At 42.5% G+C, this 16,875-nt stretch overlaps 1 protein-coding gene across 1 annotated transcript in view; it reads left to right on the top strand.

Annotated features, from left to right (window-relative positions):
* The window catches only part of EGFLAM (EGF like, fibronectin type III and laminin G domains), a 1,039,379-nt gene that overhangs the window by 190,012 nt on the left and 832,492 nt on the right, over positions 1-16,875 (top strand). Inside the window, exon 4 of the mRNA XM_044069897.1 lies at positions 3,461-3,650. Coding sequence (XP_043925832.1) covers positions 3,461-3,650 — 190 coding nt within the window. The remainder of the gene's footprint in view (positions 1-3,460; positions 3,651-16,875) is intronic.

Raw genomic sequence — 16,875 nt, 5'->3', positions numbered from 1 at the left:
ATAAGCTCCTGACAGCTCAGGTAAGCTTACAGAAGAAGAGAACATCAGGAGGTCCCTATGAATTATACTTGACCTTCATTATAACATTACCAGCTATTGTAAATGTATTATTTTTGTCTGTAGTCTTTGACTGGAATAATTGTTTGAGCATGACCAATAGTACAGCTGTGAAATCCCTTTAGTAAACTAAATAATACTGTTTTTGAATCGAATGTGATCTCATGTGCCTTATTCAGCATCCAGAATGAGACAGCTTCTTGAAGTAGCACCAATATAGCATGTCTTACATTATGCCATCGGCTCTACAGCTACAACTCAGGTGTGCCTTAAGTACCTTATGCTGTAATATCTATAGCTACAGCTCAGGTCTACCTCATCACATCATTGTAATAGGCTCATACGTCTATAGATAAGCACCATGATAGCGGCCATCGTGGGTCACTTTTAAACCTAGCCAATTTCCCTTTTGGTGCTTTAATTTATCTGTCTATGTTGGTGTTGAATTGGCCTTACCAATCCCATGGTTGATAATTATATATTACCCTAGTGAGAGTAACTGGGTTCATGCCATAGGCAATTTGAGAGGACCAAACTCCCTTACCAGGTCAGTGTAACAGTGAAGAAGTGCAGCCTATGACATGACAATAAGAGCCTGTTTCATTCCTTTGGGGAAAGCGTGAAATAAGACCTGCTGACTGACCTCCTTCTAATGGTGGGAGATGGCAGGCTGTACTCCCTCCAAAATGTGTGTTTTTTTTTCTTTCTGTAATTTGCATTCCTCCCCTTGTCTCCTACTGCACTGACAATTCCTTCACCCCAAAACTAGCATAAAAGTGAATGGGGAATCTCCAGGTGTTGCATTATAAATGGCAGTAAGAAGCACATTTCTGAGCTTGATCTGTAGTGTATTTGAATGCTGGCGCCTGAGTACACATAGGAGATGTGACAAATGCTACTGTTATCTAGTCTTCATTGAAGACAAATGCCACAGAATCTTATACCACCACCCTCCTCTAAAAAAAAAAAAAAAAAAAAATAGTTGAGCTCTAGCTAATCAGTCTGCTCCCCGTAGAACTTCTGGCATGTGCAGTACTAGCTGAAACCTTCCCACTGGCAGATGACATTTTGCCACTTTACCAGTGATCTAGTGTCATGATAAAGCAGACATTCGCAAATGATACTTTAAACTGATTTAAAATGGTCAGTTCGAGTAATATCATTGTTCATTAGAAGCTTAAAATATTTTAATATTAATGAAATGTATATTATTATTATTATTATTACCACTTTCTTATTGCTAGAAAAAGTATGGAATTCGGTGACAAAAAAATACAGTTTAAAATTACCATCGTGTGCATTTTTTTCTTATCTTATATAACTTTATTCTATTCTGTATTCATGATCTTGTGACTAATAATATTCCTACTGTGAGCATGAAATCAGATGCACATTAGTAAATACACATATTCAACACAGATGAGACATTATAGAAAAAAAGCACTAAGTCAGCATATGGACTGAGCATGTTTATTCCTTTCCTGACAGTCACAGTACAGAGTTAATCTGCCAGCCATAGTGATGGGTAATAAGGATTTCTGTCTGACTGAAGGGTCAATAAGAATAAAGTCTGACAGCAGGTCAATACCTTTTCAGAGCACAGCCGGCTAGGTTTTTAAGGCCTGCTAGTTATGCTTGTATGGCTATGTGCAGCACTGTGAGCGACCTCCATTAGCATTTTTTCTACAGGCTTGTTTTCTGATGAAATGTCATATTTTTCAGATTGCTTGCTGTTAGGTTTTTGACACTGTGACAAGTCTATGCTGTTGTTAGCTCTCCATCACTGAGCACTGCAGGTGTATGCTTCATACATCTGTTTATAAACTGTTTACTAATTGTATTAACTGGGTATACCCCACAGGGATATAGCTGTCTTTTTCATGCAAGATTTGTAATTAATTACATTTTTTCAATCAGGAAGAACCGAATCCTGCAAAAAATAAAAGTTTAGGTTAAGTCAGGTATAAACAAGCAGAATGTACGATGAGGTGTATATCAATAGCTGCTGATGAGCATACTGGGTATTAAAGGAAAATGAGCAGGATATTAGTATGAGCCACAATGGAAAATCAAGCTCAGCTATAACAGAAGTCATATTCCAAAAGTGCTGTGTTCCAGTAAAGCATCGCATGGTCCTTTAGGTATTCAGTCTTGGATGGAGAGGGTAATGGTCTATACATGCATTATTCTTCAAGCATAGCATATAGCTCATTCAGTGACTTTCATGAAATACGTCTGCAGAACTGTAAGACCCAGCAGCAGAGTACAGTATTTGCATAACATGATAAACCCCAGTTTTATATAACATGCTGCCATATAATATATATTCAGTACTAAAATCTTGTCATTTAACTCTCGCCCAGTTTCTTTAAGCAGCAGACATTAGTTATTTATTTTATAGTCTGACGTTCACACGCACACATACTAGCACTAGTTAACTACATGCAAACTATACATTCTCTGTGAAAGGAGAGAAAATGTGAACACTATTATACTTTCATTAAGTACATTGAATTGTGAATAAAGGGACCTGCAACAAAATAACCAGGCAGCAAGCTACTGTGTATTGCTATGCAAACCAGTCAACATATTCGTCTAATCCCTGTCTGCATCTCACTTTAGTCTCTTTTTTGAAATTTTCCTGCTGCTTGCAGCAGAATCACCATTGTCTGCAATCCTCCTTTTAATGGATTTGTTAACTAGGACATCTCACTAGTACACGGACCCATTATCAAGGGGAAATACTGAGCAGCTGCTTAAGTGGGATTGTCTGCAAGTAGAAACCATGAGAAGCAAACCTAGGACTACAAGATGAAGTTTGCGAATAATTAGCCTTAATCTCCCAGACATTAGCTTTGAGAGCACCCTTAGTTCTCATTTGTATGCAGAACTGCTGCATATCAAAATTCATTCCATGCTTAAAAATGGCATTCATCTAACTTATCTGTAGTATAATAACTTTTTATTTATTTATTTATAGACTGACTGCAGGTTAAGTGCCATTGTTCAGAAATCTTGGTTTTAACGAGGGACTCATGGACTTTATTTTTACTCAATAAATGTGTCATTCGTTATGTAATCAGAGATTGTGGGAATGAAACTCATGTCTGTGCAGTACAGCAGATGTATAGCTCATTAGTATCCTAAACATAAGAAAGTGTGCCTTATTTACCAATAACAATACTTTCTTCTGCATACACTTTATTGTTTGTGTTTCCGTGAGGTATGAAATGCAACTGTATAAACAGAAACACGATATGAAAAAAACAAACCATGTATAACTTCTGGAGAAAAATGTACAGTGATTTATTTCAATTACTTACACAGAATATAGATATACATAAACAGATAAACAGAATATCCAGTTTATTTTACCAGAGTTATGTGTTCTTTTTTTTTGTAGGGTCAATACAGCAAAATTACATTTCGAACTCCCTTCTACATTGGTGGAGCTCCAAGCACATACTGGCTTGTAAAGGCAACAGGAGCTAATCGAGGCTTTCGAGGATGCATTCAGTCTCTTACTATCAATGGAAGGCAGATTGATATGCGGCCTTGGCCTGCAGGAAAGGCTTTAAGTGGAGCTGATGTTGGTGAGTGAAACAAAAACATACGGTGATTTGATACAGATTACAATACTAACACAAAACCTTCTGTAAGTATATTGCTTATAATAAACAAGTGGTTAAAAATCTTGACTGCAATTTGTTTGTTAGAATTTCTGCCATAAACAAGGAACACTGAACCACAACTTCTCTGAGAAGTTATTCATCTAAAACATGTTTCTATTTCTTTTTCTCATGAAAAAATGGAAACATTAGTCTAAACACCATACAGTTCTTAACATCAGCAAGATGTAGGGATTAGTACCTGTTGATGTTTTGTGGTAGTTTGTCACTCCTAACACATCTTTTTTTCTGTGTAACTTAAATAGGTGATTTCTAAATATATTAAACACATTCACTTTATTAATGCTTACATTTTTCTAGTGCTAACTGATGTGGTGGTGCTGTGGTAGCGTTGTCGCCTCACAGTAAGATGTTGTCCTGTTCGATTCTCAGCTAGAGCGTCTTCTGTGTGGAGACATACGTGAATGGGCGTACCTTTGTTGAAGGTTGTGCATCAGGGCTGGCAACTCGGCATGTGAAAATCTACTGCCAATCATTAGGTGGTGACCCCTAACCGGGAAAAGCCGAAAGACACAACAACAACAACATTGTGCTATTTATATTGGCAGCACACAGGGGGAGGGGTTTAAATGAAAGTGTTACTATTAAGCCGGTTCTTAAAGCCAGAGCCCTCCTGTAGATGGGCTCATGGCTTATATTTTAAGGGTTTTATATGAATTTATTTTAAAGTCATGTATTATTGTAATGTTTATGTTTTTGTCTTATTTGGTATACATTTTTGTTAAGTGCCATATAGGATATTTTGGTATTTAATGTGTTCTTCACGTTTTTATAAAAGCAGGCTGTTATAACAGTACTACTAAGTAGTAATTTTAAGATTGTGGTTAATTTGGTTAATTGAATCATTGCTTGATTGATGTTTGTTATATAACTGATGATGGCTGCTTGATTTTGTAATGTCTGAAGAAGCGGAGAGCATCTCTGTGAAAGCGCTCACGTTTTGTTCTTGAAATAAAGAAATTTTAACTCAGTATTGATGCTTGGATTATTAGCTGGAAGAAGCCTTTATTTTGATCGAATTGCTGCTTCCTTTTGGTGGTTATTTCATATATATATATATATATATATATATATATATACATATATATATATATATATATATATATATATATATATATATACATATATATATATATATATATATATATATATATATATATACACACACATCTGAACACCCTTTGTGACACAGAAGGGTTCTAAAGGAATTGACGTGTACACAAAACAGAAGCAGCTCTTGTGTTATAACATTTAAATCTTAAGCAGTTCACCAGAGAAGGGATGGTTGTTGTGTATGTGGAGTTTGGGGTGGGGAATGATGGCTAATGTAATCTACCCTGGGGATTGTGGACTTAGGGTGGGGAAATGATGGGTATGGACTTACACCCCAGTGACCACTTCTGTGTCACTGCTTGACAGTGGCACAGGAAAATAACATACCCAACTATAGCCGTGCTTGACTGTGTATTCTTTACCATTCCTAACTATGTAACACTTTGTAGACACCGGTCACCACAGATTGCTACCATGGTGTGCTAAAAGACATTACACATGTGCATGCTTGGCTACAGGGTAGTCACCCACACAAACATGCACACACTTGCCAGTATTGTGCATACACATCTTGCCTATATAAAGGAAACTAGTACAGTGGTATGCAGTTGGGGTATGTGCCACAGAACACATACAATTACACTTACTCTGATTCCACTTCTGAGCTTGGTGACATCACAGGACTGATTACTTGCAGTGGGGAGGGGGACAGAGAGAGGTTTAGCAGTTGACAAGGATAAAGGCCAGTGCAAAAGGAGGTGTCTCTTTGGAATGCAGCAAAACCCACTGTCATGACAGGATGCAGACACAAGTACACACACACACAACCACACTCAGCCATTTCCTGACACACCCACTTAGGCATTTGTTGACACACACATAAACACAATCAGCCATTTGCTGACACACACACAAACACAGGCACACAGTTGCCAGTGGTGGGATCAGAACTCCTGCCTATCTACAGATCACTATTACAGTACTACGCAGTTACGAGACACGCCACAGAGATTACACATTCCAAGGCAGTCAGAATGCCCTTCTAAGATTGAGGACAACAATAGAGAGACTGTCATGAAGTACATAGCTGTGAACCTGTGTGTTTAAAGTAGGTGTTCATTACAACCTGTATGCACAAACAAGACACATCATCTGCAGGTAGTACATAGGTAGGCCTGAGAGGTATAGTTCTAGCACAACAGGAACCTGAACTGAAGTATGCCCATCTGTGGAATGGACAACTACTATCACTATACAGGGTTACAGTTGGCATGCTCATACACTTAGTAGCACACGGCCGTTTGGGATGCACTATGACTACAACTACACAAGGTTATACCGGGCATGCTCATACACTTAGTAAAAAAGGGCTTGTTGGATGCACTGACTCAAATTACATAAGGTGGCAGTGAGTATGCTCATACTCTTAGTAGCACAAGGCTGTTTGGGATGCACTCCGATTCTAACCACAGAAGGCCAGTGTGCATGCTCATACACTTACATGTACAGAACATGTTGTAATGATCTCCTATTGTAAACACACAGGTTTACAGCTATGTACATTTTATCTGTCAGTATATATGCACTTCATACTGGTTTACTACCTGATACCTGTAGGTGGCCCGTAAATGATATATCTGTGTCTGTGCTGTGTGATAAATATGCATAGATGTACGTGAAGTACTGACATGTATATGTTAAGTATACGCATTCATGCATGTGTGGACAGACAATAGGTTACCTGGGACACACAGATGGATGCTACCTACAGCATGTGTCACACACCTTGCTGCCCTGAAAGGCATACATTGATAGCAGGTTGTGAACAGTGGCATTATACGTGGAACAGTGGCATGTGCAAGCATAATGTGTGAGCCACATTGTGTAATGTACTGAGGTGCAGGTGTCAAGATGACCTCTCCCGGCTGTGTTAGTAGTTGTCATTATTAGCAGGACTGCTACCCTAAGTATATCTCACATTGGTCATATACACAATTTCTGCTGCTGTCTGTCACCTTACATGAAGCATTTGCTACCAAACACATTACTGCCACTCGCAGTGATGTCATGGTATGAGTGGCAATGGCTAGACCAAAACAATGAGCCAATGTCCTGCTGTTATTATGAGGTTGTCCAGTGTCTGTCATTCCGGGCTGTCATGACTGAATGACAAGCCTTCAACACAGAGCACATGCATCCATGTTTCACGTGTGTGTGGATAATACCTAGGTTGCATTTACCCATATAGCCGCATTCCAAGTCAAATGTCCTACACCCAGAAGTAACACCCTGACACCTACAAGACAATTGCATTGGATGCTTATGCTACCCAGTGCTAGATGTGTGGCTTTAGTAATCCATTTGCTCAATGTAGAACCTACAATAGGGAATACTGACACATGTACATTGAGGAACACCTGGCTGACGGCTCTGTAGTGCACAATTGCACTACCACCATATAACTCAGATCCAGACATGTGGGCCATAACAGTGATATGGACTATTCCAGGTGGTGGTGTCCACATATTCATAAAGGCTACTCACAAGTAAAGACCCCTACTCCAACATAACTCATCACAGATGAGTCAGGTACAGGTGACAGTGGCAAATACTGCATTCCAGGTTGTATCCTCATATACATCCACCACCTTGTCCTCAGACTACCAACACACATCCATATGTGGTATGACATAGTATGGTAGACCACCAGATAACCCTCGATTGGTGGACTGTACCTAGGCTTACATCAACTATGCAAAGTACCCATGTAGAGACACAGCTGCATAATGTGTTATGCAATGCAATAATACCACTGTTTGTAACCAGCTCAGTTGTACCCATACCAGGGTCCTTCAGATGTTGTCAGCATTAAGATGGTCGACTGTTGCTGTACACCAGTAAACAACACCCTCATGGTTGGATATGATCTAACTGTACCTGCCCTGGATATGTACATCCCACACTCATACAACATAAATGACATTACCATAGCATTTGTTATCCTTTCTACATACAGGTGGCTACAGTCATTACACACATGCACATGGCAGATAGCATGCTAACAATACATAAGGTTTGATATCTATGTTAACAGAGGTAATATTCCCTCTCTACTGGTCACCCATGACACCTATCATATCATACAACACCCCATGTGGCATGCATGTCATTAGGCATGTCCACCTAATGTAATGCCTACAAACATACCCAAATAACAGGATCATAGGACCTACACAAGGCCTGTATTGACAGACTCAGGGAAAACCAGCTCTGCTCTATATGTTCCTGAGTAGTCACAGGTGATATGTTCATGACATGTACAGCCATGTATGGCCACAGCTCCTACATATACCCCATGTCAACAATTGCAAGCCATCCATGCTGTGTGCTGTCTGGACATTAGCCTTAGTACCACAATAGCCAGTATGTACTGGGGTGAGATGTTTACATGCCACAGACCTCACACATGTTTGAATGAGTGTACTGCCTAGCTCTAACGGAGCACATTGCTGGCACTCTTCCAGTAAACATGAGGTGTGTGTGGCAAATATGATGTGCTAACTGTTGACCATTACAGTGTCCTGGCTTCACCATGGCACTGTCAAGTAACAGTTTGTAGGAGCATGACATGGAATAATGCAGTGTGTGTCTTGCTGATATGTGCTGTTGTCATATATGTGCACTTGGCTACTCAGTGAAGGTGGTGGTGTCCTACCAGTACATGAATACAACATCCATTATGGTGTAATGCTCGGCTATGTTTCACACATGGCATAGGGAAGTTGTGGAATGTATCCTCTTGACCTGCTAGTGCACTTACTGATGTAGACCGCATATGTGTACATGTATTGATTTTTGTGTAGATTCCATGTGTGTGCAGTTTCTGATGTCTGAAGGTGACTGTTGTCTTAGTACATCATGCTGTTGCAATACAGCCTCAACATTGCCAACTGTATATGGTGATATGCTTTAAGTACAGTAAGCCGTACATGAGGTATGGACAGATGTTTGGACATGACTACTAAGTGGTGGAGCTTCTTTGCAAATGAATGATTACTGAGGACAGCTCACTGGTGTGTTACAACCATTCCTACAATAACCTGTGTAACTGCTAAGGTCAGGTTTTGTTAATTGACGTGGAAGACAGACAATGTAGAATGCAGTAAGGGTGACACTGAAGGCAAACCTCATGACACCTGTAGTAGTAATACCTCCCCTGTGCATATATCAGCACAGTTGGCAAAGGAAAGAGTCAGTAAGCTTTGTAGCAAATGCGAAAGTGCTGTACTTCTGTAATACCTATCATGAGATAGGCAGGTGTTTGATTCACAGTACTGGCACGTGTGGGTGTGGGTGTGTCCATATATGTCACGTATGGTTGGGAATACATCCCACATGTTTTCACTCTCCTGAACACTGTTGTTGACACCAGTACAGAGAGAAGTGTAGAAAGAAAGGCATAGGCAGGTGGTTGAACCTCACACATGTAAAGTGTCTGTATGTGTGTGACATAGGTGTATATCTTTGTGAATGACACAGAGTGTGTGTGTGTGTGTGTGTGTGTGTGTGTGTGTGTGTGTGTGTGTGTGTGTGTGTGTGTGTGTGTGTGTGTATGGCTGTCCGGTCCCTGGAGTGAGGCTGTATTTTACCATAGTGAAATGTTAATGCCCCCTCCCCCATCCACTCAGTGCAATCTAGTATCCCTGTTGATATTGTCAATCGTAGACGGGCTTTCTAACCACCTGTTACCATGTACACCCTGGGGTGTGACCTGTTGTTACATAGCCTACTGATGGACCCCCCTCCCCACATGCACTCACTGCACTGTAATATTCCTGTCGATGTCCTCAATCTTAGGCCATTCCTACTACCTGTACATGTGTAATCTCTGTGGCGCATCTTGTAATTGCGTAGTACTATAATGATGATATGCACATAGGCAGGGGTTCTCATCCCTACACTGGCAAGTGTGTGTGTGTGTGTGTGTGTGTGTGTGTGTGTGTGTGTGTGTGTGTGTGTGTGTGTGTGTGTGTGTGTGTGTGTGTCAGAGTGTGTGTTACTGTGTCTGTGAATCCCTGAGTGTGTGGGTGTCTCTGTGTTTGCATGCTGTCATGGCAGTGGGTATTACTGCTTCCCAATGAGAAGCCACTATTTCCACTGGGCTTTACCCTTGTCATCCACCATACCTGTGATGTCACCCACTATGGATGTGATGGCTCTGAACACAGTAGCTTGCTACACAGCTATCATGCCCTTGGATCATTAGAACAGTAAACATAATTGAAACATGGGAGAATATAACTGTAATGTGTAAGCTACAAATTGCATGTAGGTATTGTCATACTGACCTGTGGGTAGTCAACATGTATATATGGGACACTAACCGCAAACACCGACATCCCCCAGCACATGCAACTACACCTGAAATAGGAAGGCAGAACATCAAGATCAACATGCTGTTAGTGTTTTACACATGATACATACTGTCAAATGTACAAAATGCATTCTAAAACTGTAATACATGGTATGTGTGCTGCCTGCCAACACTACTCAACAATATTAATCTACAATTGTCTACCTAGTATGTTCACCCTGTGCATCAGACCATATGAGCATGTCCCTGCACTGATGGTGTGGATGAGAGGGATGTGGCACAGGCATCATCATATGCACAGGGTGATAATGTTTGCCAGAGGCCTAGGCTGCACCATTGGGTGACATCATGTGTGTGTGTTAGGGCCTGCAATATCATTGCGCATGTGTGGATGTTATGTGTGTGTGTGTTGAGGTGCCCTACATTTGTTTACGGTGTGTGTGTGTATGCATGCACACAGGTCTGGCATGTGGCTGTCCTGCACAGGGGTATTATTGACAGCTGCAGACTGTACAAAGTAGGTTTCACTGTTCATGGCGTCCGACCATGGCCACGTGACCTGCGCCTGACAGGGGTTGCACAGGCACTACCAGGCAGAGGTCCAGATTGGGTACTGTCTGATGACACATGTCCACTGGAATCGTATCCCTGTTGGGACCATCCAGGATCACGTGCATGTGGTCTGCTGTGTCTTGGTGTGGACTGCACAGCACCAGCTGCACTGCTGCTGCTACCACCACTATGGGAGCAGGCATGTGCAGTAGCATATTCACATAGACCTTCAACAGATAATGTAGCTGACCTACATCTACGTGCCCGACGCCTCACTCCCACCAGATGTTCCAGCACAGACATTCCATGCTCAAGGATTGACATACCGTGGTCAAGGACTCCCACCATGTCACACAATCGTCTATCCAAAACATCTGCAAGATGATGATGAGCATTTGAAAATGCCTGGATGTTGTCAGTTAATGAACAAACAACAGCCCTCTGAAGCCTCAGACCTTCTCTGTTGTGCCATTCAGCACATACCTGTGCCTCTATTACAGCCCGAAACATGAGTCTGGTGTCTCCAGCTGATGTGCTTTGACTCGCAGGGGCATGTTGGCCAGTGGCCCTCCTACGAGCAGCACTGGGCACATGCCTGTGTGAGACATTACCAGTCAGTTGACTGGGATCATGGTGTACAGGCACACCTTCAATTGTTTACTCACTTCCCTGTTCCATGCTATCACCCATCAACTGTCCTTCCTCTATGGCCAGTGGTGATGGGGTATGTGTAGGCAGGGGAACTGTGTGTGAGGATGAGGGGGATACAGGTGGAATGGCAACCAATGGCACAGATTCGGCCCCTGACAACCCTGCCTGTGCCTCAATCATACTATCATCATTACTGCTAGAGTCTGTGTGGACACTAACATCAGGTGGACCGCAAGAGGGCAATGCACCTACATCAACACCTGTGAGGGGAAGACAAGAACTGCACATTACAAGTTATACCAGACACACACACACACAGACAGACACACACAGACAGACCCACACACACACAGACAGACACACACACAGACAGACACACAGACAGACACACACAGACATACACACACAGACACAGATGCACACACACAGACACACACACACACAGACACACACACACACACACACACACACACACACACACACACACACACACACACACACACACAGACACACACACACACACACACACACACACACACACACACACACACACGCTATATGCAGGTGATATGGCAGATGGCATTCAGCTTAGACAATTATAGTTTCAGCTTAGGCAATTATAGTGGTAGTTATATATCCCTGAGTTGCACACAACAGCATGCTTGTGCTATAGCAGACAGCATGCACCTTACACAATTATAGTGGTGGTGAGCATACATACCTGTATTGCACCATCTGTGTTAGTAGCCTATGCCCCATACCTGTAACATAATGCATGCACTTTGCACCATTGCACTGCACTGCCATGGTGTGTGCAACATACACCACATGTTAACAGACCATCGCTGACCTTTGTACATCTGTCACTGATGCTTTCTGTTGGCCACTGCCCCTATGTGTGAGGACATGAGCAGAAGGGTATGTCGACTGCATACTATGTTTGCCTGAGCCCTAGCTTGCATATCTCCCCCAAAGCAGTGCATGTCTGTTCAACATTATTCTGCCTACCCCTGAGCTGAGTCTAGACATAGTGCATGTGGCTATACACACATGTTTGACATGGCTGTCTCTACTTTTCAATGGTGCCACAGACCAGCACAGGTTTACAGTACACTGGCGTGCTGTGTGGCGTATGACCTTGCCAATCATATGTAGTATGACATGTCTTCTGCTGACGTGTTGAATGACATGCATACATGTGTAACACAATGGTGTCCTTTCCAATCTACAGTACAGTAATAGTGTCTCAATGCAGGGACGTGTTATACTAACATGGGCCTTCAGCTGATGCAGTGTTGTCTGTCCGCCCTACAAATATGCAGTGACATACTGCGCATTGAGCTGATGTGCATAGCCATTGCAGGGCATCATGTGGGCTTCCCAATTGCTATACAGTGTGAGCTACTGACACAGTTCATAGCCATGACTATGTTCGCATACAATACATATTTAATGTGGAATGTGACCCATGTCACTGAGGTGTATACACACTAAATCCTAATGTGGAATGTGTGACACAGGTCACAGAAGGGTATACGGATGACACCTCTGCACATCTGCAACCATATTACTGATGCCTGGCAACTATTCCCACACATGGCTAACTTAGCAGTACTCTATGTCCCACATGCTATCTGTGTACCTCACACACATGAGGAGTAGGCATGACAGTGATGTCTGATATCAGCAAGATGAATGTACTGTATCTGTGGCCTGATGTGGTTGTATGTATATGTTGTTCAACACATGTATGTATTTGGATACTGTATAGGTGAATGCTTTCATGACGTGACACACTCAAGATGTTCAAGACATGTTATGTAGTGGTTCCATGTTATGCCTACACAAGCAGTGATCAGGCCTGTATGATGTTTAGTGTTTCACATCTGAAATATCACCATTACACAAAGACCATAGTTGTATTGTGTTGAGCCAATGTACAACAGGGTGTACACACATGTACATCACTTGTACTGTGTGTGTTGCTTCATGTCTCTGGCCATCCTCCATGGCCATGTGAACACATGTTCTGTCCAATGGTTGTGATGGCCATCTTATTTCACATGTCAGTGTTATCCCATATGACATACACCCATAGATGTCATATGCTCCATTGAGGACAGGGTTATGCAGACAAAGGGTGGTATGTATGGGATGTGAGACATCATGTTTTGCAGGATAGTTGAGCAGTGTTGCAGTCAGCCCACTACATGTCATGGACATGTCAGATAGCACATGACATTGTGTGACATTCATAGCAAGCGTATAATCCACAAGGGTGTATCCTGTGGGCCGGTCATACTCCAGCTCCAACACATTTACAGTGTGTGCACACATATGCTCTCTGTACAGTACTGTTCATATTCCCAACATGTGTAATGCTGATATGTAGTACCTGTCCCTACAGTGAAACACACCTCCACTATTGTATTCACAACTGTCCACACATCTGCCATTGACAGTTTGGAAGGATTAGTGTAGATGTTTCATATAGTCTTCAATTGTTTCACATGGGTAACCACTGTGATGCATTGCAGGTCTGACCAGTGTCTATTAACAAAACCACCATACATTATGTGTATGCGTGTTATGGCAGATAGCATGCAATTAATATGATCTGTGCATTATCAAGCCTGATAAATAATAACAATCTCACCTGACACAGGCTGCTGTCGCTGCAAAATGCCAGAGGTACCTAAACAGGAGTGTTACAGTAGTAAGATCATTATCCACACCTGTGTGATAGCTACAGGGTGCAATGTCCATGTTAGCACATAAGCCAGTACAATACATTATACTATGGAGTATGCACATCTGTGCATACATAGAGTAGCAGACTATAGTATGTGGCATGTTTGCATACATGCCTTCCATATGATGCTACATTACATATTGTACAGTAACACATGTAACTATGTGAAATATAGTTGTGTTATATGTGCAGTACTGACTTACCAGGCAACTCCAGGCTTAGTGGTTGAGAGACACCCACCTCCACAATACCAGCTAAAGCTTGTGGATGGAGGTCTGCAGGTGTCCCCAGGTTGGCCAGTAGCTCCTCGGTACATGTGAGTGGGGGCTGGGTGAGTGGCCCCCCCACCTGTTGCACCTTGTTCCCTGGCGAGTGCATTAGCACGCTGTTTCACCCATCTTATGAGGTCAGTGCAGTGTCGGCACACCTGCTGATAGGTGCGATGGTGACCGCCAACATCATTTACCTTCCTGCAGAGCTCCTCCCACAAGGCATCCTGCTGCTGTGCATCCTGTAGCACGTGGCTGAAGAGTGTTGTATGGTTGTCGAGGAGGATGGGACGAGGAACTCATCCTCCAAGTGGCTGTATGCTGGCAGCCTGCTATGTGGCATACCTGGAAGACATAATAATGGAGACAGGTCACAGTAACTCACAGAGAAGTACAGAAGTACAGCTGAACATACATGTGTATCACATTTATTAAGATTACAAATAAGTCTTTGCAAATCTACATGACAGTAACACCACTGACATGTATAAGTCACAAGCATTTGACACTTACTGGTGATGTGATGTTATCGCCATATATGTGTGTGTCATGTGATGACATTGCTCATACTCCATGTGGATGTTGTCTTGACGTGGGCATGTCTGTTTGCCTGTACTGGTGTCTTTACCTATAAGCACATGCCTGGATGTGTTTACATTAATGCAATCAACCTTAATGCTGTGTATATGTCACATATATAGTCATACATAGCCATTAGGGACATGATCTCTGACCCTGCAGACTTGCAAGCATGTATGTGTTTTGCCATATACATCTACATTTCACTGTACAGCTGTGTAGCTTCCCGACATCTATTGCCTGTGTTGCACATGTGTAACACATGGGACAATAGGTAGCCTAATGGTATTTGCAGGGTTGGATATCAACTATAGCATGTATGGTCATAGTGATCTAGTAGGCTATATGCCCTGGGCCATTTATGAGCCTAGGCAGACAGGTTATCTAGCTGTAGGCAACAGACAGGTAAGTTTCAGTGGCCAGTTCAAGCAGTGCCACAGAACTGATCCACAGGGTTACTGATATATTTGGCATGCAGTCATCACACCATGTCACAGAAAGAGGCGATGTGCAGCTTCACTGGACAGAGATGCATAGCATGGCAAGAGTATGTTAAGTGTATGGGAGAGAGATCTGTCAGGTATGTTGTGATCCTTGTACTAGAAAGATGGATGTCCATAAAGTATGTCTTTATTTGGGATCAGGATGTGGTACGTGTAGCATGTCCAACACCTCTGGGTTGGACATGGCTTTATTCAGGGTGGGCTGCATGCTACATAGTGCAGCTAGGGATTGGAAAGGGCAGTGTAGGCCATCTACACATGGGCAATAACCCTTAAAAGGAAATATGTGATCTATTATGGGTCACATGGGTGTTGAGTATGGCTGAGCAATTATCTCTATATTCCTGGATGGCACCCTGTCATGATTAGGGGTGCCACATATGACTACCTTTCTGGTGTGGTGAAGTAACTATCAAAGGAAAGAGTACTGTCCAGCTGCATCCCATACACACAGTTGCCATTATGTTGACCGCTGCCAAGGTGGTAATTCATGGGTACAGGGTTTGTAACACAGGGGTTGACAGTGCAATACTTAGCTGTCAGATTGTGACCATACGTCATATACCACACATCTGCCACACTAAGGCCCTTCTGTATGTTGAACACAGCACACATTTAGTCAACTATTGCTCCTAGTTCATAGTCATTTGCAAACATCAATAGTCTGATGCCTTCTGTGTTAGTTTGTGTGGCATGTATAACAAAGAGGGGGAGTACCAGGAATGAACCCTGTATTACTGTGGATGGCACTGGTTTGATGTGCGTGTATTAGTTAGACACCTTCTGCAGTGTTGGTTCTGCCAGCAGTCCAGTTGCCAACCACTCCTGTGACATAGAAATGTATACCTAGTTTACTGAGTGTAGCTGGAACAAAGTATGGGTGATGGTGTCCTAAGAACTGGCAAGGTCATGATATGCAGTGTTAATCAACCCTATTGTCATCTACATCTGTACTGACTACATCAAATACATTGATCACAGTTCATGGCCTTACAGACCAGACTCAGCAGGATAGTTGTGCACTATTTCCCATTATCAATGGTGTCTCCTCCTTTGTGGGGTGTGATAACTGTTGCTGTGCACCGTTCGGTGTGTACACAGCCTGACATGGAGCTGTGATTGAACATGATGTGTATGTGGATAGCTGATTGTTCTTACATTTGGGTAGGATACACCCTGGGATGTTGACAGGTCCCATGAAAGCTGCATGTATGGCTTTAGAGAGTGCAGCTTGTACCTGCATAGTTGTTATTACAGGGGCCCTGTAGTGTACATGGATATATTACTAAGTGTACCTGTTGGGGGGTGGGAGTGGGTTTAGGTTCTCCAAGACCCTATCTGGATGAACAGGTGCTATTTCTGTAGGTGCAGTACTTCCCATGCCATAGTGCTGTGC

The sequence above is a fragment of the Protopterus annectens genome, chromosome 1.part0 (genome assembly GCF_019279795.1).
Source record: "Protopterus annectens isolate FY-2018-M chromosome 1.part0, PAN1.0, whole genome shotgun sequence".
In the NCBI taxonomy this organism is placed as follows: Eukaryota; Metazoa; Chordata; order Ceratodontiformes; family Protopteridae; genus Protopterus; species Protopterus annectens.
Note: the sequence above shows the minus strand (reverse complement) of the source record. Positions and strands in the feature narration are given on the sequence as shown.